We start from the raw sequence: 27,642 nt of genomic DNA on the forward strand, positions 1-27,642 counted from the left end.
CTCATGTTTGAATGGATCATAGTGGGACGTGTTGAATCTGTGTTCGGCAATGCGCTAGGAGCTATGCGAACACAAAGGTGGGTTGTTCAATGGACTTTAATTGATCAATCAGATGAAAGACTACATGAGAGTTCGAGAAAAATTAAGAGAGAAGACAGGTTCTAACTAGAATAAAGAAACCCAGGATTTAAGTCTGGTCAGACATAGATCTTCATAGGACGACTTAGGTGATGAAATCCAAGTTTTAAGTTTAGTCAGGTTTTATTTATTTTAAGTCTGATCAGCTAACCTGACCAGACTTAAAAATTTATTTAGAACCTGACTTAAAAATTTATTTTAAGTCTGATCAGGTTTTAAGTCTGGTCAAGTTTTATTGGTCTGGTCAGGTTTTAAATCCAGGTTTTAAGTTTGGTCAGGTGATGAAATCCAGATTTCAAAAGGCATGAAATTCAGGTTTTAAATCTGCTCAGGCATGGATCTTGAATAAAGAAATCCAAGTAAATCTGGTCAGATATGGATCTTCATAGAACGGCTCAGGTGATGCAGTTAGGCATAGGTTTTCATAAGGCAGATAGTATTGTCGGTTGTCAAATCGTCTATATAACATTTTTCATATCGTATTTAGATCATAATAAATCAACTTAAAAAAAAAACGAGAATAAAGAAATATGATAAACCTTAATTCTTTCCACTTTTGTTTTATCTGGTTTCTGAATGCCTCTTTTTCTTTTTCCCTTACTCTCTTTTAATACTCGCAGAAACCCTTAATTCGTGCTGACTTCATTGGCTGGGCCGAATTTAGCGGGCCGGACTTTTCAATGCCGAGTTATTCCTGATTCGTCTGTTTGTGTTGGGTCGAACTCAGTATTCGATGGACCTTGTTGAAGAGTGTAATCTCCTCTCCACCAGGGAGGGTGTTGATCATTTATCTGTATCGTCACTCACAAAAATGATAAGATTTTGCGCTTTAAAGGGACTCGGAAGACACTTTACATCTTGATTCCAACATAACTTGCTCAAAGTTGTTCAACTAGTTACCCATTGTACATTTGATCTTTAGAAGACAACAAATGAAACCTTTTTTTATCACCAGTTAAGAAGTCATGTGTTGTTTCATTTCTTTGAACTGGCGTCGATTGAAGGCTTTTTTAATATACACCTCTTAACAGGTCCCAATCTGAAATTTTAAAGACAATAAATATTTATTTAAAACGGTTGGGGCCAAAACCTCACTGTTTCACTGAATTGTACCAAGATCTGGCAATATTTCCTGATTAAGCGTGTCATGTGGGGAAGTGGATCTATTGGAATTCGATTTTGATTGTCATCAATGTTTAAGAAACTGAACCGGATACCGTTTCGGTACAGCTACTGGTTGGACCGGTTCAACCGGTCGAACCGGGTTTTCTATTTGTTAAAAAACTAAATATATAATCATATATCACACTATATGCACCTAAAAATAGTCCTATATATGATATCATATGTTTTTTGTTCTCTTCTATTAGCTAGAAAATAATTAATAAGTATAAATTTAGCTGTATATACAGTAAAAAGTGAATATGTAAATTGAAGTTGATAAAATTTCAAATGATTGACCATTCAATTAAACCACTTTTATTTACTATTACAACTAAAATTTCAAATTTTATGAATATAGCAAAATGACAATAGTATATGAGAGTCAAAAAAAATTTTTTTACATTATTTCTTAAGAATAAAATTAAATAGAAAACCAATCATACATTGATAGTCAAACATTGATTATGAAACAATAAATTTTAATAATAATTTATAACGTATTAATTATATGTTGATTTTTAGAACCAGGTTTTGAAGTTGATCCGGATCACCGGTTTTAGCCGATTTTACTGTTTTTTTTTTTAAATCTGGGTTTAAAAATGAACTGAACTCGGCTTTTTCAACGAGTCACAGTCGGACCGGTTCGACCTGCCGGTCTGGTTTTCAGAACATTAAATAACTGAAAATATAGAATACATATTGTAGGTTTTTTTTTTTACTATATAAACCTATGTACTAGTTAAGTTTTTACCTAAGCATTCATTGATAAAATTGTATATTATAGAATTCTCTTGAATTCTGTTGTCACATTTGTTCGTCTTTGAGAAAGACACCGTCATAGGGTAGGGAAAATTTCCAGACTTGTCAATCAAGCCAAGTTAGACGAGATTACATTCGTTAGTTTTATCATCTAAGCAACACTAGCTAATCCATAACCTTGTGAAAAGTTGTATCAGACCAAACAAGAGCTAGTAACCTTCAAACGTCAACATATCATTCATCCACCTCTAAGGAGATTGGGACAAGGCACATAACCAAGGCCTATCAATTTTTGTGTTTAGAAAAACCTCATTAAGTGATTTTTTTTTGTTACTCATCATCTTGAAAGATTATGATAAAATTAAGTTAGAAGATGCAAATACTCATCAAATGATCTTTAATCAATAATTTTAATTTTATATTTTATTTAAAACTAGTATGTCTCCCGTGCTATGCACGGACGTTGCTTATATATATAGAGAGAGAGATATGATTTACAGTGAACAAATGTCATTGTGAATCATAAACAAAAAACTAAAAATTTGTTATTTAATCTTAAACTGACATTGTTAATCACAAACAGAAAACCAAAATATGGATCTCTTATATTTACACATTGGTCTGATTCTTTTGGGGAGTTTAGGATCAGAAAGTAAACAGAAAATAATATCACCACAATTCTATAATATTTTTTTTTTTTTTGAAACTTCTATAATATTATAAATATATAAAATAAAATATAAGAAAGACTGTGGTTAAAAAAAAAAAGGATCAACCTGGTTAGGTTATTTTGATCGAGAGTAAACATGAGTATTTTCTCGTCTCTCCTCTCACCCAAGCTTCTTAAGCTCTAATTGTTTTTTCTTCTTTTCCGAAAGCATGAAGCTTTATTTGTTACCTTCTAGTTATCACCACAATTTTTTTCCTTTTTTTTGTAACTTATCACCACAATTTTTCTTCTTCTACTTTTTTTTTTTGGACAAAAGGTTTTTCTTCTTCTTGTGTTGCTTCCAAAGTTTTTTTAGGTTGTTCTAATAAAAAATAAGTTTCTTTAGGACCTTGTAAGTGTGCTTTAAAATGAGTCTCTCTTACTCTCCCTCCCTTTATTATCACCACCAGAATAAATAAACTTATTCTAGCAAAATTGAGAATCAGTTTAGGCTTTTTTGAAATGTTGTTGAATTTTGTTTACATTTTCCTTATCACGTAGATTTTGCCAATATTTACAGAAGCAAAAAAAATAAGTAGATTAGAAGGGATAGATGTTTAAGAAAATAAATTCAACAACACGCAAATTTTATTCGAACATGAAGAGTTCGGGCGTTTTCAGTCTTACTAACCTGGACCTTACGTTCATCTGCGATCTGCGGCTCCGCTTACCCGTCCACAGAAAATTTGTGTGTTTCTTAGTTCATCGAAAAAGGCTTTTTCTAGAAGACTGTTGTTATGCCACGGTTTGGCCAGAGGTCTTTTTTTTTACTGAACCAGATGTTTATATGAAGTTATCATCAAACTTTAGAAAGAGACGTGAACTTTTTCACAGAATCTTAGAATTTATAATTTTTGAATGAAAATAGATATGAATTTTGTTTGTGGCATCGTGATTTATAAATATTTTCTAGAGAAAACAATAACGGTTCTAAAAGTAGTGATATCATGATGTAGTGTGAGAAATTTCAGGGATTATATGGATTATGTAGTTTTTAAATAAAAATGAATTTAAAGATAAATAACCGAATGAAACTGTTTTCTTTTTTTCATTTATGCTTTTTCTTTAATTTGTAAAATAAAAAATGCCATGTGTCAGATTTTTATTCGTTAGGCGACTTGCGCTTTAGTATATAAGGGATATCTACAGTAAAATTATCTTTTTATTTTATATTTTTAAGTCTTATTATGTCTTATATCTAAAATAAAAATATTCTCTGAAAATCTACAGTAAAGTTATATTTGACTGACCAAACATTTTCAGAAACATAATCTTTTTATTTTATATTTTTAAGTCTAATTAAAAACTCTATTTTTTCATGTTAAGTAACAATAGTGTTGTGGATACTATTTCGTTTGAAAAGTCGTTAGTTGATATGTAATGAAATTAGATTAAGTTTGCTTATATTTAATTATTATGTCTACAAATTGTTATTACCTAATAACGTATACATATGAAAGTGTAAAAAAATTCATAAAAGAAAAAGAAAAATATGATAGATATTAATAGTGTAGATTTATTTAAAATATTTCACATAAATTAAAGCTACAGAATTTGGACCCACAAATTAGATATAGATGTTTTTGATAAATGACTTTGTGATCTAATAATTATTTGATCACACAATTTATCTGTTACTAGAGTTTAACCTCCACATTCGTGCGGGTATATTTTTCATTTTATAAATATTTAACTTTGATATTATCAAAAAAATTAAATATATGATTTGTATCGTAATGTTATGTATTGTATAGTTCTTTAATCTTATTGTTTAGATTTTCATATTACTTTATATATAAATAATTTTTTATACATTTTATCTTTTTATAAATTGTTATTACATTTTTGATTTTTCATAATTTGAAATAATCAAATAAAAAACATTCTTAAATATATAATTTTTGAAAATATATAGCTGTAGAAATAAGATTTTAACATATGTTAATAAATTTATTTGTATAAAAATATTGCATGGTTAACAAATTTAAACCCGTTTTAATGGTAGATAATAATTTATTTAAATGAAAACATTTTTAAGAAATAAATAGTTTAATTTACCAATTTAATATAATTTTTTTGATATTTAATTTATGTAATACTTCTATTTTAATATAATATAGACTATAATTACAAATTTATAAAAATTAAAATCTTTTTTATTTTTCTGGTTTATAATAAAATTATTTAATGTAAATTTATACTAATATATATTACTTTATCACGAAATTAATTGATTCATTAATAAAAATATATTAAAAGTAATAGGATTTTGTTAGATTTTTTCTCTAACAGATTTTGTTATAACTGAAAATAAAATTCAAAATTTTTAATTAAAATTAATTTATTATTAATATTCTTATTGATTATTATGTTACATTATGCTATTAATGAAATGGACCTAGTAAGACTTTTTAATGGTAGATAAAAATGGTACTTCTCTTTTAATAGAGAAGACTAGATTTTGACCCGCGCTTTCAAAGCGCGGGATTGTTTTCGAAACATTCCAAATTTATTTGATATAAATTGGTATTTTAATTATATCTACACTTAGATATTACAAATAGAATATTATATTCAATGTTTTGAAACCCGACCTGACCCACAGTAAAATTGGCAAATTCGGTGGCTCATATGTAATCCATTTTAATTTTTTTTTTAAAAACTGTTATTTAAAAATTCTATAAAACCCGTAACAACCGCTAAAACCCGAGATCTGGTTATCGATTGAGCTGGTAGATGACCCAATATGTAATTCGATTTGATTTATTATTATATTTAGAGTATTGTAATATATATTCATAAATGTTCAGATGAATATTGAATATATTATGAAAGTGATATTTCAATGTAAATACAATTTTAGTCCAACTAAAATTTCATCTTGTTAATGGATCAATATTTGAGAGGATGCATACTAAAAATGAAATAGATTTGAGCTTCAATAATGTGTATACGTCTATTACAAATTAATGATTTACGTTTGCAAAAAAAAATTGTTTATTTATTTAGTTAGTTTACTTTTGTTATTCACATGTTATTAAATACTTTTTGATGTTTTGTCTATGGCTTATTTTAAATTTAAAAGTTAATTTCATTATTCGCATTAGAAATGTAAATATTTATTATTTTATTTTGATATATATTTTTATTATATAATTATATTTTAAAATAATTATAATATTAACCCTTACTCTCTGGCATCGATTCATGTTAATGTAATGTTTTATGATATATTTGTGTTAATATATTTGTTCAATAAGTTTATATTTGATATATATGTTACATGTCTCTTTGAGTAACCCGTAAAAAATATATTCATAAACCTATCAACAGTAACATGTTTCATCGTATAATTACTATTAATATTTATTTTATCATATATATATATATATTTAATACTCTAACTATAAAAATTATATTTTTATGTATTTGGTGAAGGTTTTGAACAATTTGTTTTTTTTTGTTTTTGCATTTGGATTAATATATAGTTGTATATATACAAATGAATAGATATATATATATATATATAAGTATTTATTACATTAATAAATAAATTATAATTGATTAGTTATTTAAATTTCGAATTAATATAAGTTAAATTCATTAGTTTAAAAAATAACAGATTAGTTAGTTAGTTCCTTAGTTTTAGGTATGATGTATATTTAATAATTAAATTAGATATAAATAGAAATAATAAGAAATATAATTAAATATAATGGTCCAACCTAGACTATTTGCAAGTAGATAAAAATTGCTTCTATTTTGTTATACATTTTATCTTTTTATAAATTGTTATTACATTTTTGATTTTTCATAATTTGAAATAATCAAATAAAAACATTCTTAAATATATAATTTTTGAAAATATATAGCTGTAGAAATAAGATTTTAACATATGTTAATAAATTTATTTGTATAAAAATATTGCATGGTTAACAAATTTAAACCCGTTTTAATGGTAGATAATAATTTATTTAAATGAAAACATTTTTAAGAAATAAATAGTTTACTTTACCAATTTAATATAATTTTTTTGATATTTAATTTATGTAATACTTCTATTTTAATATAATATAGACTATAATTACAAATTTATAAAAATTAAAATCTTTTTTATTTTTCTGGTTTATAATAAAATTATTTAATGTAAATTTATACTAATATATATTACTTTATCACGAAATTAATTGATTCATTAATAAAAATATATTAAAAGTAATAGGATTTTGTTAGATTTTTTCTCTAACAGATTTTGTTATAACTGAAAATAAAATTCAAAATTTTTAATTAAAATTAATTTATTATTAGTATTCTTATTGATTATTATGTTATATTATGCTATTAATGAAATGGACCTAGTAAGACTTTTTAATGGTAGATAAAAATGGTACTTCTCTTTTAATAGAGAAGACTAGATTTTGACCTGCGCTTTCAAAGCGCGGGATTGTTTTCGAAACATTCCAAATTTATTTGATATAAATTGGTATTTTAATTATATCTACATTTAGATATTACAAATAGAATATTATATTCAATGTTTTGAAACCCGACCTGACCCACAGTAAAATTGGCAAATTCGGTGGCTCATATGTAATCCATTTTAGTTTTTTTTTTTTTAAACTGTTATTTAAAAATTCTATAAAACCCGTAACAACCGCTAAAACCCGAGATCTGGTTATCGATTGAGCTGGTAGATGACCCAATATGTAATTCGATTTGATTTATTATTATATTTAGAGTATTGTAATATATATTCATAAATGTTCAGATGAATATTGAATATATTATGAAAGTGATATTTCAATGTAAATACAATTTTAGTCCAACTAAAATTTCATCTTGTTAATGGATCAATATTTCAGAGGATGCATACTAAAAATGAAATAGATTTGAGCTTCAATAATGTGTATACGTCTATTATAAATTAATGATTTACGTTTGCAAAAAAAAATTGTTTATTTATTTAGTTAGTTTACTTTTGTTATTCACATGTTATTAGATACTTTTTGATGTTTTGTCTATGGCTTATTTTAAATTTAAAAGTTAATTTCATTATTCGCATTAGAAATGTAAATATTTATTATTTTATTTTGATATATATTTTTATTATATAATTATATTTTAAAATAATTATAATATTAACCCTTACTCTCTGGCATCGATTCATGTTAATGTAATGTTTTATGATATATTTGTGTTAATATATTTGTTCAATAAGTTTATATTTGATATATATGTTACATGTCTCTTTGAGTAACCCGTAAAAAATATATTCATAAACTTATCAACAGTAACATGTTTCATCGTATAATTACTATTAATATTTATTTTATCATATATATATATATATATATATATATATATATATTTAATACTCTAACTATAAAAATTATATTTTTATGTATTTGGTGAAGGTTTTGAAAAATTTGTTTTTTTTGTTTTTGCATTTGGATTAATATATAGTTGTATATATACAAATGAATAGATATATATATATATATATATATATATAAGTATTTATTACATTAATAAATAAATTATAATTGATTAGTTATTTAAATTTCGAATTAATATAAATTAAATTCATTAGTTTAAAAAATAACAGATTAGTTAGTTAGTTCCTTAGTTTTAGGTATGATGTATATTTAATAATTAAATTAGATATAAATAGAAATAATAAGAAATATAATTAAATATAATGGTCCAACCTAGACTATTTGTAAGTAGATAAAAATTGCTTATGTTTTAATAGTATTGACTAGATTTTGACCCGTGCAACCGCACGGGTGTTTATTTTCATATTTCTATATATAAATTATTGTTTCAGAACATAAGTGGTATATATTTTTAATGCTAATTATATACTTAAATATTTATATAACTATTTCAAATAAAATAATTTTATAATTTACATGTTATAATTAATTAATTGTTTAAACCGTATGTATTTACCACTTCTTATTATATATTTATCTTATTGTATTTGCATTTAGTTATTAAGCAAATTAATATATTAATGAAAAAATATATTTTAAAATTATTTTGTATTTAATTATGCTAAATTCGGACCCGTCTTTCAAAACTGGATTTCTTTTTACCAATATTTTTATGCTCATTCATTTTAGATAATTTATTATTGTATATATAAAGGTCTAAGATATGTTAATTTTTAGACATGTATTATATAGTTTGTTAATTTTAAGCTGTTCTATCATCATATTATATTTTAAATAAATAGTTTATATTTATGAAAATAAAATTTATAAATTTATCAATTGAATATAATTTTATCATATTTATTTTAGTATAATAATTATATTTTAACATGATCATGACTATAAAGTAGATAAAATATGATATAATTTATTTATTTTAATTTTTAAACGATAACTTAAAATACATTAAGTTATTGTTTAAATATTTTTACACAGATTTATTAGAATTTTTAAAATATAATATATAAATATATTTATATTTAAAATAAAAATATATTATGATTAAAGTAGTTACAAAGATTTTATATTATTAACTTTAAAGAAATACATGTTAATTTTTATACATGTATTATATAGTTTGATAACGTTAACCCATCTTACCAACATATTAGATTTTATTTTTGAACATAAATATTTTATAATTACGAAAATAAAATATATAAATATATAAATTTAATACAATTTTATTATATTTAGCTAAATATAATAACTTTATTTTAATATAATTGATTATGATTATATAATAAATAAAATATTATAAATTTTTTTTATTTTTTATTTTATATAACTGAATATATTAATGTATAATAATATTTTAAACTAATTTCGAAATTAGCAAAAATATTTAAATATAATTTTGAAAATGAAGATCTTGTAAAAATCTTTTTAAACAGATTTGTTAGTATTTTAAAATAAATATATTTATATTTAAAATGAAAAGATATCAAAAGATATTATGATTAAAATATTTTAAAATTTTTATTTGTTATTAGTCTGAACTAAAATGTAATATGAATTTCTATGAATAGGTCCATTAGGTCCATTTTTTAAAAAATCACACATGAATAAAGGTTGTGACTTCTGTTTTAATATATAAGATTTGTGTACAAAATTTTAGTAATTATTCGATGAATATTGTTTGACATAGAATTTTGTTTAGAAAGAAGGATTTTGTCTAGATCTTCATAAAATGAAATAGTTTAAATAGTTTATTAAGAAATGGGGAAAACAAAAAGCAAATAAAAAAATACACGATAGAAAATTTAGATATATATTTGATTTAATTTGTTCAGTTACTAATGAATTAGTCCAACAATAAAACATTGTTAGATATATTTTAGGAGACTCTATTTTAATAGAGTAGATAAGAATCGGTTTCTATTTGAAAAACTGTGAGAATTTTATGAGATATTTTCTTATGCATATGAATAATTAATTTTTTTAGAAAAATTCTTTTAATTATGTCCCTAATATATAAATATATATTTCTATTGAAATATATATTACTTAAACGAAACGATTAACCAACTAATAAAAAAACGAAATCATTATCAAAAGATGTAGTACACCAGTATTTCAAATACCACAAAAAAATGTTGGGCATATCTCGATTTGCACACAGTAGTAAACGTTAAAAGCGACTCCCCATTTCTCACGTATTTAACATCGTATGAGAGTTTATAGTGGAACTCGTAAATAGAAAAATATGTCCGAAAATCTCGTAAATCATATGAGTGAGTTGAGTTTCATGTCAAGGCCAATGTCCATCCCGTTGTAGGCAATGGGCGCGTACATCCACAAATCATCAGAGCTCAACAACTGTAGCATTATTCATTATGAAGACTATTAGATTATCTACCTTTCAATAAACAACTATTTACAGTACAATTGTTTTTTACCGCAATATGGTTTCGACTTGTTATAAAACTATTTTTTCTAAACAAATATTTTTGGTTTTCCAAAACTTAAAAGTCTACAGAATTATATACATGTCGAATATATTAATGCCTAATGTTTAATTGTTTATATAGTGGACTTCATCTAATAATTGAAACCTAACGTACTTTAATTTGGAGCTGGAGAAATTTGACGTATTGTACTGCTTCCTCCAACATCGTGCTAATATCGACCTGTTACATACGTAACACATATTCTGTTATTCATGTCTTAGGTGAAGAAATAAAATCGAGCAAAAAATTGATGTCGTTACGTAATAATTTCGTTTAAAATCATATGCATGAAATACCTTTGTTCCATTGGGGACGAGGTTTTGTAAAATCTTTAGCCTCTCGTTTATCCTCTCTCTTCTTTTCTGCACCGTCATAAGATCCGTCTTTGTTTTAGTTTTCAGCCTTACGTACGAAATTTTCTTTTACATAATGCAAACAGATGTTATATAACATAAGAAAGGCTCATTTCGATTATCTTTGTTATTTTTGATTTTAAACGTTAGTTTTAATGTTTAGTGTGCGTTTGTTAAAATAAATCTATATACTATACTAACCAACTTTTTTATTGTAAGATTTTACATTTGCGATTATATATATATTAAAAACCGTAGTTTTTATCATAAATTGGAACTTTGTTATTATTATTTTTCTATAAGTAGCTTTTTCTTTAAATGTTTTGTATACATTAATGCGGTTGGAAAAAGGGAAGCCGTCTATAATTTATGTAAAACTTACCCTTGCGTAGAGGCTTTGAGGGTCAGTGGCAGCGCCGCGGCTAGCTCTAGTCTTGCCATTGAGGTTTAGCGCCTTGCAGTCTTCGCCACCTTCTTTGCAGGAGGAAGTGTCTCCACCGTTTGCTTCGTCATCCGAATAACAAGTTTTCTGAATCTTAAGTGCTTTGGTGTGTCTCTCTCCCCCAGCCTTCTCCGTATGTACTTCTCCACCGCTATTGTTATTATTGTCACTCATCTCCATGATTTTTTTAGTTTTCCGTGTCTTGCTGGCTCTCTTGTTCTTCTGATTTGGTTATAAGCACAGAATATATATATAACTATATCTATATATGCAACTTGCAAGCACCGTTTTTACCACCTAGCTATGTTAAGAAAATAAAAATAAAATATATATATATATGCAACTTACGTCAGTTGTTATGGCACGCGTCCTCTTCTTGGAACTCTCGCAAGCGTTGAACAATTTTTGATCGTCCTCCGTCTCCAGTGACCTCTTATTATCATCCTGATTCTCTTCGGCAGTCTCCAAAGGCAAAAGGCTCTTGGCGGAGTATTCCGCCAGTTCACATTCACACATCTCCTCACCCACCAGATACAAGTTCGTGTTGATCGTCACATCCTCCATCCCATTGTTGTTTTCTTCTCGCGGTGGCATCACCGCGTAGTAGCCACTATGCCCCGCGCTGTAGCTACTGCTCTCCTGAGAGAAGCAGAACCCGCCAGTCAAATGAGCGTTCTGGGGGTGGTATGCTGCGGCTGGGGCGGTTGTCTCTGGGGACGAAACGCTACAAGGTTGATCATAAGAGGCAAGGAGCTGATTCATGAAGTCAGCTTCGTCTGTATACATTCCGCCTAAGCCGGTGCTCCATTCTCCCATAGCTTCCATTCTTTGAGAAGTAAAGTACTACACGACTTTATCAAAATAATCGATTAATCTTTAAAATAAAATCCGATTAGTAATGCGGTTTGTTGGAATGATTGACAAGAGATTGATGACCTCTATATATATAGGATCATGAGAAGTAATGGATATAATTAATATGTGTCAACCAATCAAACATTATAATCATCTTTGGAATAAACTATTTTTGTTACCAGGTCTTGATACCTTTAGATATGAACAGCTAATTATTGAGCTTAAAGAAACTTTTTTCCTTGTTTAAATTTTTATAGCTTTAGTAAAAATATTTGTCATTGGTAACTCGATACACCCTCCAATATTTTATATTGGTTAAGCATGTTTTTCGTATTGCTATGGTGTTAAAAAATAAAATTTAGGAAAAGGAAGAAGATCATAACTAGATTCATCCGTCGGAAGAGATCATCCGAATTCAAATGTATCTGTGATACTAATAATAAATACAGATGAAGATAATAATGAATGCATTGAAAAGATAAATAGTTAGGAGAAACTATCAAAATGATGTATCAATCCCAAAATCATGGACCTATACACATGTTTTATCTATAATCAGTGTATAGTTGTATTGAGCAATTGTTTAAGCAAGTCTTCAATAAAAAAAAAACTCTAAATAGTTCCACTCGTTATTATATGTTACATAAATTATACCTAAAATATAGTTACATATGTAAAAATGCATACACAGTTCACAAAATATTTTGAAGTGATTCTGTCTAGTGCTGCTAGAGTTGTATGATTTGGATCATAAATCTAGTAATGATGAAATATATACCACGCCTTTTAGGATTGCTTTAGACTGTGCATAGCTTTTTTGAAATCTTTAATCCATGTAAACCTCTTTTCCAGGTTGCTACGAAGGAATGCATCTTGACGTCTATTTGCCAAATATTCCAAGATAATTTAGTAGCAATATATAGAAGAATTCTACCTAGTGAAGCTTGACAACTGGAGCAAATGTATGTGTTGTTATCCACACCATATTTTGAGTATAATCCTTGGATACTATCCTTAGGTTAGAATATACAGTATCCAGTAGATGGTGTTGGAGAACTTCACAATTGACATAAAAAGATAGTTTATGGGATTTGCCATATTTAAAGGATCATTTACATCATAATTTAGATGTCATGTATTTTGAGAAGATTTTTTTGATATTATGATGATCAATATTTTTAATGTCCAAGGCAAAACGAAAGTTAGTTTGAAGTCTAGATTGGATTCGGTTGATATTTGTTCTTGTACCAAGCTTTAGGTTGATTTGGATGGTAAATGATATGTTTCCGTATACTAATTGGATGCAGTTGCGAATTATGAGTTCTTCAATTAGATTACAAATATCGTAACATTTTTGGACGAGTATGCATCTTGTGTAACTGTGTCAAATGAAGAGCCACGGTTGTCATGCATGATGCAACGCTCCTTCCATTTGTTTTTCTGGACTATTACCACAAAATTTTCATGAAGCAATTACATATATCATTTATATTAACATATTGAATTATTTTTTTAAAAAATTGATTATGATTTACATATAATTTAGTGATACAGGAAAATGTAAAATATTTTCTGATTTTTATATTGGGTTTTTAGTAATTAAACCCCTCAACTAAAGATGAATCGTAAAAAAAACCCTCAACTAAAAATCCTGTAAAATAAACCATCAACTTTAATTCCGTTAACATATGTTACCCTCCATCTAAAAAACCGTGACGGAGGGTGACATATGTTAACGATTTATAAGTTGAGGGTTTATAATGTTGAAAACTTAATTGAGGGTTTTTTTTACGATTCAAAAATAGTTGAGGGGTTTTATCACTAAAAGTCATTAACGGGTTTTTAAGTTATTTATTATCATTTATACATTGTTTTAGATTGATGCGTAAGCCTTTAAAACTAATTTATATTTTTAATACATTAATCTATTATAAAATTAATTTATACATCTTAAATTAATAATTTTCAACACGACTTACAACTTATTATAACTTCAAAATATTAAATTATTTGATATTTGGCAATAGTGATATAAAAAAATTGTGTGTTTATATCGCAAATATCAAATAATTGAAAGTTTCTAAGTTATATTAAGTCTTAATTAGTGTCGAGGATAATTCATCCATGAAGTCAATCTTTCTATTTGGAGTAGGACATATTTTTTCTTCTTTTCATGATTTTCGTCATCCGGCTCATACTTTCCTATTTTCCTATATTGTTCTTGATTTATTGTATTACTTTATGTTTCAAATATATTAATGATCAAGAAAATAAAAATATAACGTAGTTATTCCGAAATCAATGAGAATAAAAATAATCATGTATTATTTTGGAAGGGGGGAGGGGGGAAGTATGAGCCGGATGACATAAATCATGAAAATAGAAAAAAATGCGTCATACTCTAAATAGAAAGATTGACTTTATGGATAAATTATTTCGACACTACTTAAGACTTAATATAACTTAGAAACTATAAATTATTTCATATTTGACAATGACGATATAAACACACAAATTTTTTTATATCACTATTGCCAAATATCAAATAATTTAATATTTAAAAGTTATAATAAGTTGTAAATAGTGCTGAAAATTATTAACTTAAGATGTATAAATTAATTTTATAATATATTAAAATTTATAAATTAGTTTTAAAGGCTTATAAATCCTAAAACAATGTATATGATAATAAATAATTTAATAACATTTAATGACTTTTAGTGATAAAATCCCTCAACTAAAGATGAATCGTAAAAAAACCCCTCAACTAAAAATCCAATGAAATAAACCCTCAACTTATAAACCGTTAACATATGTCACCCTCCGTCACGGTTTTTTTAGACGGAGGGTAACATATGTTAACGGAACTAAAGTTGAGGGTTTATTTCACAAGATTTATAGTTGAGGGTTTTTTTTACGATTCATCTTTAGTTGAGGGGTTTAATTACTAAAAACCCTTTTATATTTTACCAAAAAAGTTTCAGATAAAAATTGAAAATGTAAAATATTTAGAAACATCAAAATTTAAAACAACTTTTACCATTATTTTACTATTGTATATTATAAGAATTCTTATTTTAATATTAACAAAAATATTCTTTCGTAGGTCTGGACGTGCGACGAACCTCCAACTTTTCTATAGTTCGGTTTCCTCATAGAATCACCATTATTCTCCTTCAGCCGATCGGGAAGTGCCAGTAATTATGGCCGTCGAATAGTTGAATCAACAACTGGGCCGAGAACATATACCTCAACTCCATCCTCATAAGATCTCAAATACTATGTGGTTAGTTTTTCATTCTATCATAGTTTATTTGTTATTCATTGCTATCACATAACTTCATTTTTTGTAGGTTCGATACGTCTATCAATGGGATTAGCAAAAATATTCTGAAGATGGAGTTTGGAATACGTAAGCATGGATTTCCGATCTACAATACATGCCCGACAAGGATCTCGAGATGTGGTTTCGTTATTTTAAGGTACTTTCTTGAACATCTTTTTAGTTTTTGTTTATCTAAAATAAAATGTGATAAAGATTTTAAAGATTTTAGTTTTTCATTTGACAACAATTGAAAATAAAATATATTATTCTCTTCTTAGCATCGACTCAAAAATCCAAATCAGTGGACTAGAATCCTTATAATACACAGAGAGCTCCGAACACCTCATATAGTTTTGTTTGCCATAATTTTTGGCTTTTGGAATATGCTAGGTAGTGAAGTTTGAGAAAAAATGGCTTACATCATTAAATTTATTTTTTATGGATAGCGAATACGGGTTATTCTGTCTGTGTACAACACCATATTCATCATTTGAGAACAATCTTTGCAAACACTATCTCTAAAAATTGTAGAGCCTGCATACATTCGATGGTGTAAATCAAAACTTCATGCGAATAAAGCTGATAGGCTGGGTCGGATATTCATGCTCCAGAAATACGTTTCATTTTAAAGAAATAGTATTCATTTAAGAGCAGTAATTCATGTATCTTTCTCTTTATTATTTATGGTTAACTAGGGTCGGAAGAAACAAAATAATAAAATTATTTAAAAATTTAATGAAACTTTGGTTTATTTATATTATATTTTCACTACAAATTTTACTTTCATAGAAATTATACATTTGTTACTATATTAAAATAATTCATAAAAATACAATTATTTTACTTTCTTCAAAATATTTTTCTTTCTTGAATTTAATGGATTTTTAATACATTTCTTCTTAAAATTAATAATTTAAAAAAATTGAAAATGAAAAGCTAATTTATTATCTTTTATAAAAAAAAATAGGCAAGTAGCATAAAAATATGATACTAATTGTTACTGTTTAATATTTATAAATAACATGTTAGGTTGTATATTTATGTATTATTATATTTGAAAATATATATATTTATGTTGTTTTTTCATACTCACATCAACAAAATTTTGAAAAATAATGAATTCCGCAATTGTTTTTTGTTTACTACCAAAGTTTAGGCTAAACCAAAATGGTAATAGACAACCATAATTATTTTATGTATTGTTAGCTATAAAGATTATTTATGATGTAGAGATAAATAGAGATACTTCCTTATGGTCACATATCAACAAAGCGACACTTTAATGCAAAAATGATAATATCATAATATGGGGAAGAAAAGATATATATTTTTAACAATTTTAATCATTTACAATTCGTTTTATAATCCTATATAACTTATAATCATTTAAATGATTAAAACTCACAATTTATTGTTTTTACAGCTGAAAATCCTATATATATATATATTATACTATAAAGAAGAGTTTTACTCTCTTCTTGAGAGGCCACGTCACTAATTGAAGATATCCTGAGCTGACACGTGTTCGATTTACTAAACACAGCGATAATAGTTATCCCACCGATCCATACCCACCACCGTTGGATCTCCTCTTGACGGAGCTCACCGGAGTCTCCCGCCGCAGCGCTCGCGTCTTCCTCCACGGCGTCGGGCGAGAAAGCCTCATGCTGAAAGTGAAAGCCTTCGCGATGTGTCTCTTCCACCTCGGCCTCTCCTCTCACTTAGTTTCCGACGTGACCACATCTCCGATCTCATCTCTCGATCTCCTCATCGCCTCAGCCGGTCCCGGAGGATTCTCCACCGTCAATGTGATTTGCTCCATCGCGAAATCGTGCAGGTCAAACCACAGTCACCATTCGATTAGTTCCGGGAACGAAAATCCATACATCTCTCTGATAAATAAACTAACGCTTTCGCAAGTGGAAATAGAACTAGGGTGTAAACTTTATAGTGATATTTTCACAAGACACACTTGATAGTGATATTTTCTTGCACAAAGAACTTCTTGCACGAACTAAAAACAAGCATTCGTTTAGATTTAAAAGACAATATAATTAAATAATCTACTACTTTATATGATTTTTTTATTTGCAATGATGTTCTAATTTGGACCCTAATCGATATGAGATTGGACACTCTTTTAGTTTATTTATTTTGGAAATATTCTTCTCTCCAAGTAGATTCGATGTAGGGATCTCCTCTCTCAAAGGAACCACCAAGAGCCACTTAGTACTTCAAATGAAGTTCATTCATACAAAATTTGAGTAAATTATGGTTAGTTAATGTATAATTTAGGGTAGACTGAAAAGGTACGTGATGTGAGTTCGAAACTAGCTAAATTTATTAAGTAACTTGAATGTTTTGAGAGGGGCGAAAATGAAAGGTGTGAAGAGGAAACTCGCTTGTTGAACGTGACAGTTATTGTATATACCTAGTAATTATTTTATGCACTAATCAAAACGAAAAGTATTTTATTAATGTATGACTAATTATAATCTGAGAAATAAAAACCAACCAGATTTTATTTGGTTTAAGTCAATGAATGGACGGCGCTGATCGTGTGCGTGGAAATGCCAAAACCCATTCTTACCAAAACACTATTTCTAAGTAATAAAAATGGAGAACGACAGTGCATGGTTACCAATATCGTCAAAATGATGAGACGGGATTGAATGAGTAGTGACAATCGTTCCATGTTGATTTACCAACCAACAGCCGTCTCACCTCACCCGCATTTTTGACAAACTTCTATGGATTCTCCACGCATATGCAATACTTCTTTACAGTCTACGCGATAAGGTCCAACTATAGTTGTTTAATTTAAATAAGAACAAACTTATATTTTATTGTTTATAATTTTAGCAAATTTTATATAAATAATATATTTTGATACATATGATCATATTTGTATTTTTAACATACTTTAGAACATAACTTTTTTTTATTAATCTCTTATATTTTGAAATATCAAAATTTTATTAATGAGCTACATAATATTTTATTTATTTTATTTTGTAGGAAATATTTTTAAAATCTTAAAATTTTAAAATATTAAATTAAATTTTTATTTTTTAAATTTTATTGATATTTTGACTTTTTATGTGAACAATATTTATGTAGCTTTATCTTTTTAATCATATATTTTATTGATATTTTGACTTTTGTATTTTTTTAAAAAATGTTTTGTTATTTTTATGTTAATTGTCTAAAAATAGTATATATCAAGTTGGTTAATATTAAATATATTTTTTGTTAGTTTAGTTTATATCATAAGGATTTTTACTTTTTTTTTTAAACCTTATTATTTCTTAAATGTTCTAAAATTAGGATATGTTAAGCTGATTAATGTGAAATGATATATGTTTTGTTAGATTAGTTTTATAATATGCATTTTAAATTAAAATTTGCTTTTTCATAAAAAAAACGTATCTAAAAAACATTATTTGCTTATGTTAATGTTAAAATAGTATCTATATGAAGTTCATTTCTTTTTAATAATATTTTTAGTTTGCCTTATTTTGAATGAATTTCTATTTTATTTTGGACAAAATAATTTTGGAAGTTTTGAAATGTTGTAAATAATTATAATGGTTTAAAAGCGTATGTTGGCACATTCAATAGCTTATATCATAAACTTTTTAAAAAACAATTATTTTTTTGAAGAAAAAACTTATTTTTTAAAATATATATTTTATTTATAAGTCATTTAAAAAAAATTATATATCAAGTTTATTAATTTTATATGATATTTGTTTTGTTAGATTCGTTTATTTTATGTGAAATTTAAAATTATACTTTTAAACTATAATTTATATATAAAAAATCATTTGCTAATTTTATGTTAATTTCAAAACTTTTATATATATCTTAATTTTATTCCTTTTAATATTGTTTTTGTTAATTTACTTATTTTGTATGAATTTCTGTTTTACTTTGGAAAACATATTTTTTGGAAGTTTTGAAATTTTGTAAATAATGAATTGGCATATTATAATTAGTAAGTAGTTTTAAATAATATGTGAATACTTCAACTCTCACTAGGCGCGAGTTTGTATTAATAATTAGTATCATTTTATACTAATTTTCAGATAATGAAGTATAATTTGTTTGTATGCATTTTATATGAAATATTATTCAAAGTGTGCTTTATTATTTTTCCTTTTTAGAATTTTATAAATTATACTCTTTAAAAAACTAATATTTAGATATCTTCTTTTTGTGTATGTAAATGTGTAAGTTTATTTACAAACTTGTTTATATTGTTTGTTAATCTTATTCTCTTAAAACTATATTGATTGTTATATTTATATTTACTATATCTTTCTATATGAATGAAATAAAAATTAATGCATATGCACAATATCTAACTTTATTTTGTATTTACCAAATTTTTACAATAAAAGTAAAATTATTATATATTGTGTGCATATATGTATTTTAATACTCATATTTAATTCTTTTAAATGCATGTCGGATAGTATTATATTTAGATCTAGGTTTTAATAATAATAAATATTATAAGAAATTTAAATAATTGTAAATATTATTTAAGATATAAGAAAAAGAAAAATAAATATATACAACTTTAAACTAGTGTTAAGTAATATTGTATTTACTACAATAAACATATATAAATAAATAAATAATTAGATATATCTTCTATTTGATCTAGTCATAGTATTAATTAATGGCGGGATTATGATATTTTATTAGTTGACATCATATTTCATTAACTTAATAAATATAGTTTTCAATTGACGAATGTATAATGGATATTTTCATATTTTTATTTTATGTTGTCGCTGAGACTATACTCTAATGTCAATATTACTTGTAAATATTATCAGAATTTCAACTAATTTATTTTCTTTGCAACTTTTGATTTTTTTAATGTTTTTGGTATATTTCAATAACATTTTCTTTCAAATATCTTTCATTAATATAACTCATGTAAGATCATTTTAAATTATATATGTTATGTTAATTCCTTTAATAAATTTTCTTAAGCATAGGTCGTTTAACTTTTATCGGTAAATTATACTAAAGACTTATGAAAATTTACCCTGGCTTTTTCCTATTTTTAAATGACCATATTTTAAAAACTTGTAGATTATGAAATATTTAGGGTTGTTTCATAAAACATATTTGATTATTTTAATGAATATTTTGATTATCATTTTCTTTAAAAATATTATGTAAAAATTTATTAAAATTTTAATTGTTGATGAGTAAATAACTATGTTAATTCATTTGATTGATAAAAAGCAGTTTGAAAAAACATAGATAAATGATTTGAAAGCACATAGATAAATGATCTGTTTAACAATATATGTCTTACATAAGTACATTATTCTTACCATCACTTATTTTGTATAGAGCTTTGTAAGTTATTGTAAACTAATTAATGCATTGGCTTGGTAAAAAAAATCAGAATCAACAATTATTTTGTAAGAAACTAATATAACATATTACAAATTTAGATAAATTTATTTATTTATTATTGATTTACCTTTTTATTTATTTGATTAGGTTAAGTATTATGATATTAATTATTTATTTTATTTTGATTTATATTCTATTTGTATGTTTTGACATACTTCATGACATAATTTATGTAATTTTGTTGTTAATTTTTGAAGAATTAGCATATATATCAAGTAAGTTTTTTTTGTTTTGTTTATTTGATATTTATTTTTAGAAATTTTAAGATTTATAAAATATTAAACTATGATGCTGATTTTAAATATTTTTATTGATATTTTTAATTATTTCGGATTTGTAAAATCATATGGTCCTTATCGTAAAAAGGTCATGGACATAATTACTTTTTTTTTGTAAACTCTTATTATACTAAGTCATAATTATCTATAAATATCATTCTAACTTTTAAGAAAATTTTTAAAAAATTAAATTTATATTTTTATAGTATTGTGGTTATTTTTATTTTAATTTTACATACATGATTATTTAAATTTTTTTTATTTAAAAAGCATGTTTTTTTTTCTAATTGGTTTTAGTTAATTATTTGTTTAATTTCAAATATTGATATTATAAATCATTATGGTTATTTTTAATAAAATAATCTTTTATTGGTATAAAATGCTATACTAATATAGCGTTAGTATTATTATATTTATTATTATTCAAATATTATGATTTACAGTACTATATTATTACTTTTATTGGTATAAAATATTATAATAAATTAAATTTACACATTTACATATTTTATTATTTTAAAGTAATGAAATAGTATATATTTTAATTAACAGAATTACAATTTAAGAAAAATAAATAAATAAACTTTTATTAAAACTAACCTTAAGAAAAAAACTTCCGCACCAACGCGCAGATCTCTTCTCTAGTTATCAAAATGAATGGCCACATAATGTTTCGTTTCTTCAAGGTATGAATAAAATTGGTCTACTTGTACTACACGTGTAGTTTTTATTTGCATGTGTTCTTCTCTAGCTTTTTCTTTTCATTATTTAAATTACTTAAAGACTATTTAATTGTGGCATCCTTGCAGAAACATAACGTTTAATTACGTAAAAACTATCTAGTTTAGAAAAAAAAAGAATTCTTAAATATAGATACTTAATTGTGGCATCCTTGCAGAACAGTTTTTGCTCATCTTCAGAGGACAATTGTTCTAAAAAATGATATTTTGTTAAAGTACAAGCTTTTTAGGATGGTTCTTGTACTCGAGAGAATCCTTGCACGCACGACCCAACATTTGTTACAAATAGAATAGGAACTAATATGAATATAGATTATTACTAGTATCACTTATGTATTGTGTTGAAAGCTGTCAATTTGATGCCCCCTTACGCCTTAAAATAGTCATACGACCTCTCTGTTGTTTAAGTTAGCATCCACGCTAATTTGTATTTAGTCTTCTCTCTTTTTTTTTTTAAATATTTACTTGTAGGTTTCTTTCCTCCTTATTTTGTCAAATATTAAAAAGAATATTTGCCCTTAATAATATCAACACGGTTGGAAGATGAAGGTGCCACGTGTGTCGGAGATTCCCAAGCAACGATACAAATAAAACAAATTGAATTATTTAACAATAGAAACATATACTATTGCATAACCCGACAAGATCATTAAAGCTTATCTGGAGGCTTCCCTGGTCAAAAGATGTGTAACGTCATATTCTATCTGGGTCAACTAGTTTCATTTTAACCCCTTTGGGTCATAATTAGACTTTTTTTTAAGGTCATAATTTGACTTCTTCATAGCAATACCCTCATGATGATCCATATTTTAGTAATTAAAAGTAATGATGTTTCAATGACTCGGGAATCTCTAACGACGGACGCGTTGATTTCCAATGAGCCCATGACAATCCACTGAAATTTATCTAGCTGTGAATACCTTCTCTCAAATTCACGTAGACTCGATCGAGTATATCTGCCCATGTTCGGTATGTTTAGTAGATTCTATAACTCAACTACTGTCAGATATACTCGATCGAGTCTACGAGATTTTTATGTATATCTGACCATGTTCGGTATGTATAGTAGGTTTCATCAGTACTGGTCTCTAAAGATTTAAAGCAAAATAGGAAATGGGTTGTTTTGAGTTTAGAACTTGGAGATATGACACCCTTAATTCTAGTACATACAATATTATACCGAACATTTTTTCCTGGACAAACAGCTGAAAATAACTGATATTACGAGAGGATGCAAGTCAAATTACTTCAGGTTCCTCCAAAGGCCAGGTCCGGTTATATACTGATTAGTTTATCTAGATTAATTCATCTGATCATTTTTTTTGAAAGCTGTCCAATCTCTAAAATACTTGTTTCATCCACTTCGTGAATCTGAAATACCAAAATTTTCTACATACTTTACGAATTAAAAACTAATACACAAAGTCAATATGTTTTTTACTAAATAAATCATTAAATATATTAAAAGTGGTAAACTATAAGGTATATATTAACTCCCTCAACTAAAGACTTTATTTTTCTTACAAACATAAATTTGAGCATATATAGAAAACAATTTTAAATATAGGTTTGGATTGGTGACCACTAAATGATTGAAAAAATGAACAAAATAATGAATAAAAATTCATTTGAGGAATTGAAAAAAATAAAAAAATATTTTTTTTTTCATTTTGTTCATCATCAGAATTGAAGAAGAAATTTTTTTCTTTATAATTTCATTCATCCATGAGGAATTTAGAGGAAAAAACTGGGACCCTCATGTCAATAATTTGCCAAATAATTCAACGCAATTGGTATAAAATCTGAGGAAAAAAATTACCACAATTCTTTTCATTCAACCTGATCACCAATTAAAGCCATAGTAATTCATATATCAGTAAAATCATAGCTTCGCAACATGTACTCCACATATATAACCACTTATTTCAAAGATATCCCCAAATTATTCTATCATTTCTTGGATAGATCCATTGTGTGACTTTTGTGGTAGGATGAATTCTTGGATGAAGAATCTCATCATTAACTTAGATCTATCAGCTAGTTATTTTATTGACTTTGAAAATAGTGGTAGGAGAGTTGATATCTTAAATGAAAGTTTTTCTTCTGAGGATCTTAACTCTATCATGAAGATCATTCCAGTAATTAGTTCAGGGGATTTGTGTTTGTGTTGAAAACATAATAGAAATGGGGAATACTCTGTAAATTCAAGTTATTGGTTAGCATCAAGGGAGAATTTGAAAGAGTACTGGACTGAGAAAATGTCAATCCTTCAATTAATTGCCTAAAGAAGCATTATGGAATGTTCACAAAGCTCCAAAGATTTAAACCTTCATGTGGAAAACAATTTCTGCAGCCATACCAATAGCTTACGTCTTGCAAGCAGAGGAATGAAGGTTGATCCAAGATGCAATTTTTGTGGTTTTGAATGTAAATCTGCAAATCACATTCTGTTCAACTGTTATGTAACTAGGCAGGTTGGCGCACTTTCAAACTTCCCTACTCCTCAAGATTATTTCTGTAAAGACTCTTTATTTGTCAACATGTTTTACCTCTTCTAAATGGGGGAAAATATTCAAATTCCATCGGATATGAGAAGAAGCTTTTCTTGGATATTGTGGTTCCTTTGGATAAACAAAACAAAATGATGTTTAAAAGCGTGGAGGGTATATATAGAGCAGATTTGGTTAAAAAGTTTTGAGGAATCAAACAGAGAATGAGTGGTACGTCCACTTTCCAGTAACGGAGTTGTAATTCCATTGGAAGCAAGGTTAATAATAATTTTATCTAATCCACGAATGGCAGCATAAATTATGTTTCAAATAAAAATTTTACCAGTTCCTTCAAAACCATATAAAAAGAACAAGTCACTTTTCTTTTTAACCATATCATCCAATATCTCTTCATAGAAAATTATTTCTCATCTGTTATCACAGAAAGTAATCTTTCTTGTTCCTTTCTTTGTTCTTCTTGGTTATATTTGAGCTCATCGTCAACTAGATGGTTTCCATTGCAACTCTTATAATCATCTTGTTTAAGCATTTTTCATCCAGTTCTCCAAAGAGCGATCATTTTTTTCTAGATAATGTTGGATATCAGAAAGAGCATGATCTTTCGTTACCGTTAAAGCTGAAAATTTGATTAAAGTAAATCAAAATATAAAAAAAATTGTACATATACAACCCAAGGAAAATTTTAAAGATATTAGATGATAGACTTTAGACGGATTATTGTGAGTTTTCCTTTGGCGATACAGAATATCCCCTGTTAAATATTATTATACTGATTCTCACACAAATTCTAGTTGTGCAGGACAATCACTGATCAACATAGTAACAAAAAAACTTACGTAGATAAAAACCGCTAAACCATATATACGCTCGCTTCACCAATACCTAAAATATATTCATTATCATTATAAAAAATCTTAACACTTCACATGCCTATTGAGTGTTGCATATGTTACCACATCCAAAGTCTGGATATCTTCAAAACATTATAGATCTTTTAAAAAATTTAGGAGAATTTTTAAATAGTACGACTTTTCTATTTTCTTACCGACGTGTGCAATTCTTCAAATTACAGTAGATCGTTTCCTTGATTTCCATGCTCTTTTTTTTTTATTCTATGTAATAATAGATATCTCATAATTATTTATGGTATTCTTTTGGGGATAAATCTTGCACGCTTCAGACCACCCTAAAAACTGAGATATACTCACATTTGTATGATGAACTATACTTTCTAAAAGTTCTTCTTCGTCATGAATATAGTTTTTTTGGTTCAGTAGATGAAACCATAGTATTTTTACAGATAAAGTACAATAATGAGTGGGAAAAGTTAGTATTCTCCATGTAGCTTCACATGTAAAAACATACCTAAAACAATAACAAAGACATGGTAAAAATAATATGATTTGACAAATAATAACACCAAATAATAAGAAATAGTTTTAAATGATACATGCAGTCCAAATAGAATTTTACAGATAAAGTACAATAATGAGTGGGAAAAGTTAGTATTCTCCATGTAGCTTCACATGTAAAAACATACCTAAAACAATAACAAAGACATGGTAAAAATAATATGATTTGACAAATAATAACACCAAATAATAAGAAATAGTTTTAAATGATACATGCAGTCCAAATAGAATTTTATTTCATCAACCACGTCATCTTTCTAGGCATTTCCTCCTGCTGATACATAATCTAGACCCTTGTGACTGACTTGAACAAATATTTTATTTCCCAAGTTTGGATGTACCACTCATATGTTCCTTGTTATATGGTACAACATACTTATTATCCCATTTGACCCCATTCTTTTCGACATAGCGGTTATTGTCTCGACGTTTATAAGATGGAAAACCATTTTTCATCTATAGATGTTACCATACCATGGTTTTTTAGAACACTTCCTTTTTGCCATACAATCCTGACGAGGATTTGCGGATTCACATGGCCCATGCATCATACTATCAATTACTATCTTATGCAAATCTAGATCATTTGTTTTGTCTAGAATTTCTGCAGATATGAAACAAAATATATGTGCATGTGATAGACCTCTTTTCTGGTATTCAATGGCATACATAACTGCGATTAAAATAAACAAATACTATAGAAATCTTCTTGAAAAATCTGCTAATAAATTTTGAAGTCCCATATTGTCCTCAAATTTAAAAAACATGTGTATCCAAAAATGTTAAAATGGCTTCAAACCAGAAAAAAAAATCAAATTTTTAATTAAATAATAAACAAAAAATACATTAGGTTGAATATATAACATTTTAAAATCTAACAAATTTCAATCATGTTAAATATTTTCATCAGAAGACTTACCAAGAAGTTTTCTAAACCCTAAAATTAAATAACTAACTAAATAGTAACGAACACATCATTAAACATAAGATCAACTTATAAAATTTTTAATGTATACAATACTAAATACATATATATTAAATTAAATTTTTTAAATTTCTTTTTAAAGATTCTAAAATATAACCCTAAAAATACAAACAATACTACGACATATGTTACCAAACCCTAAAGAAAAAATAATCATTACTTACGACATATATTCACTTATCTATATTAAAAACATTTCAATTTTAGAAAATTTAAATTTACATCATTTAGAATTGTTTACATCATAAAGATTAAATACTGAGAAGTCTGCTCATAGACGACTTCACTAACCTGAGAAGACTTCGCAGAGTTATAGTAGTAAAAATGATACAATTTTTTTGTTTGGTTATAAGAAGATGATTAAAATTTCACAATCCTTTTGGGTTAGTTTTGAATTTGTAACATATTTTTGTATTTAAAATCAAGTTTTAAGTTATTTTGGCAAACCCCTAGTAAACATGCTATATTGGAAAAAATATTTTGGAAAATCTTTATTAAATACATCATATATTTATTTTACAAAAATAACAATAGAAAAAGTTTAATACAATCAAGGAAAATCTATAACAAGCTATAAAAAGTATG

The 27,642-nt window shown here is 26.2% G+C and overlaps 1 protein-coding gene across 1 annotated transcript; it reads right to left on the reverse strand.

Annotated features, from left to right (window-relative positions):
- Positions 1–9,908: 9,908 nt before the first annotated feature.
- Positions 9,909–13,358, reverse strand: LOC106432964 (transcription factor bHLH84-like). Its single transcript, XM_013873808.3, has 5 exons — positions 11,859–13,358; positions 11,451–11,732; positions 11,012–11,077; positions 10,830–10,895; positions 9,909–10,584 (listed from the first exon to the last, which is right to left on the reverse strand). The coding sequence occupies exons 1-5, from the start codon at positions 12,333–12,335 to the stop codon at positions 10,492–10,494; spliced, it is 984 nt and encodes a 327-aa protein (XP_013729262.3). The 5' UTR covers positions 12,336–13,358; the 3' UTR covers positions 9,909–10,491.
- Between the last annotated feature and the right edge of the window lie 14,284 nt (positions 13,359–27,642).

This window comes from Brassica napus, chromosome A9 (assembly GCF_020379485.1).
Source record: "Brassica napus cultivar Da-Ae chromosome A9, Da-Ae, whole genome shotgun sequence".
Lineage (NCBI taxonomy): Eukaryota > Viridiplantae > Streptophyta > Magnoliopsida > Brassicales > Brassicaceae > Brassica > Brassica napus.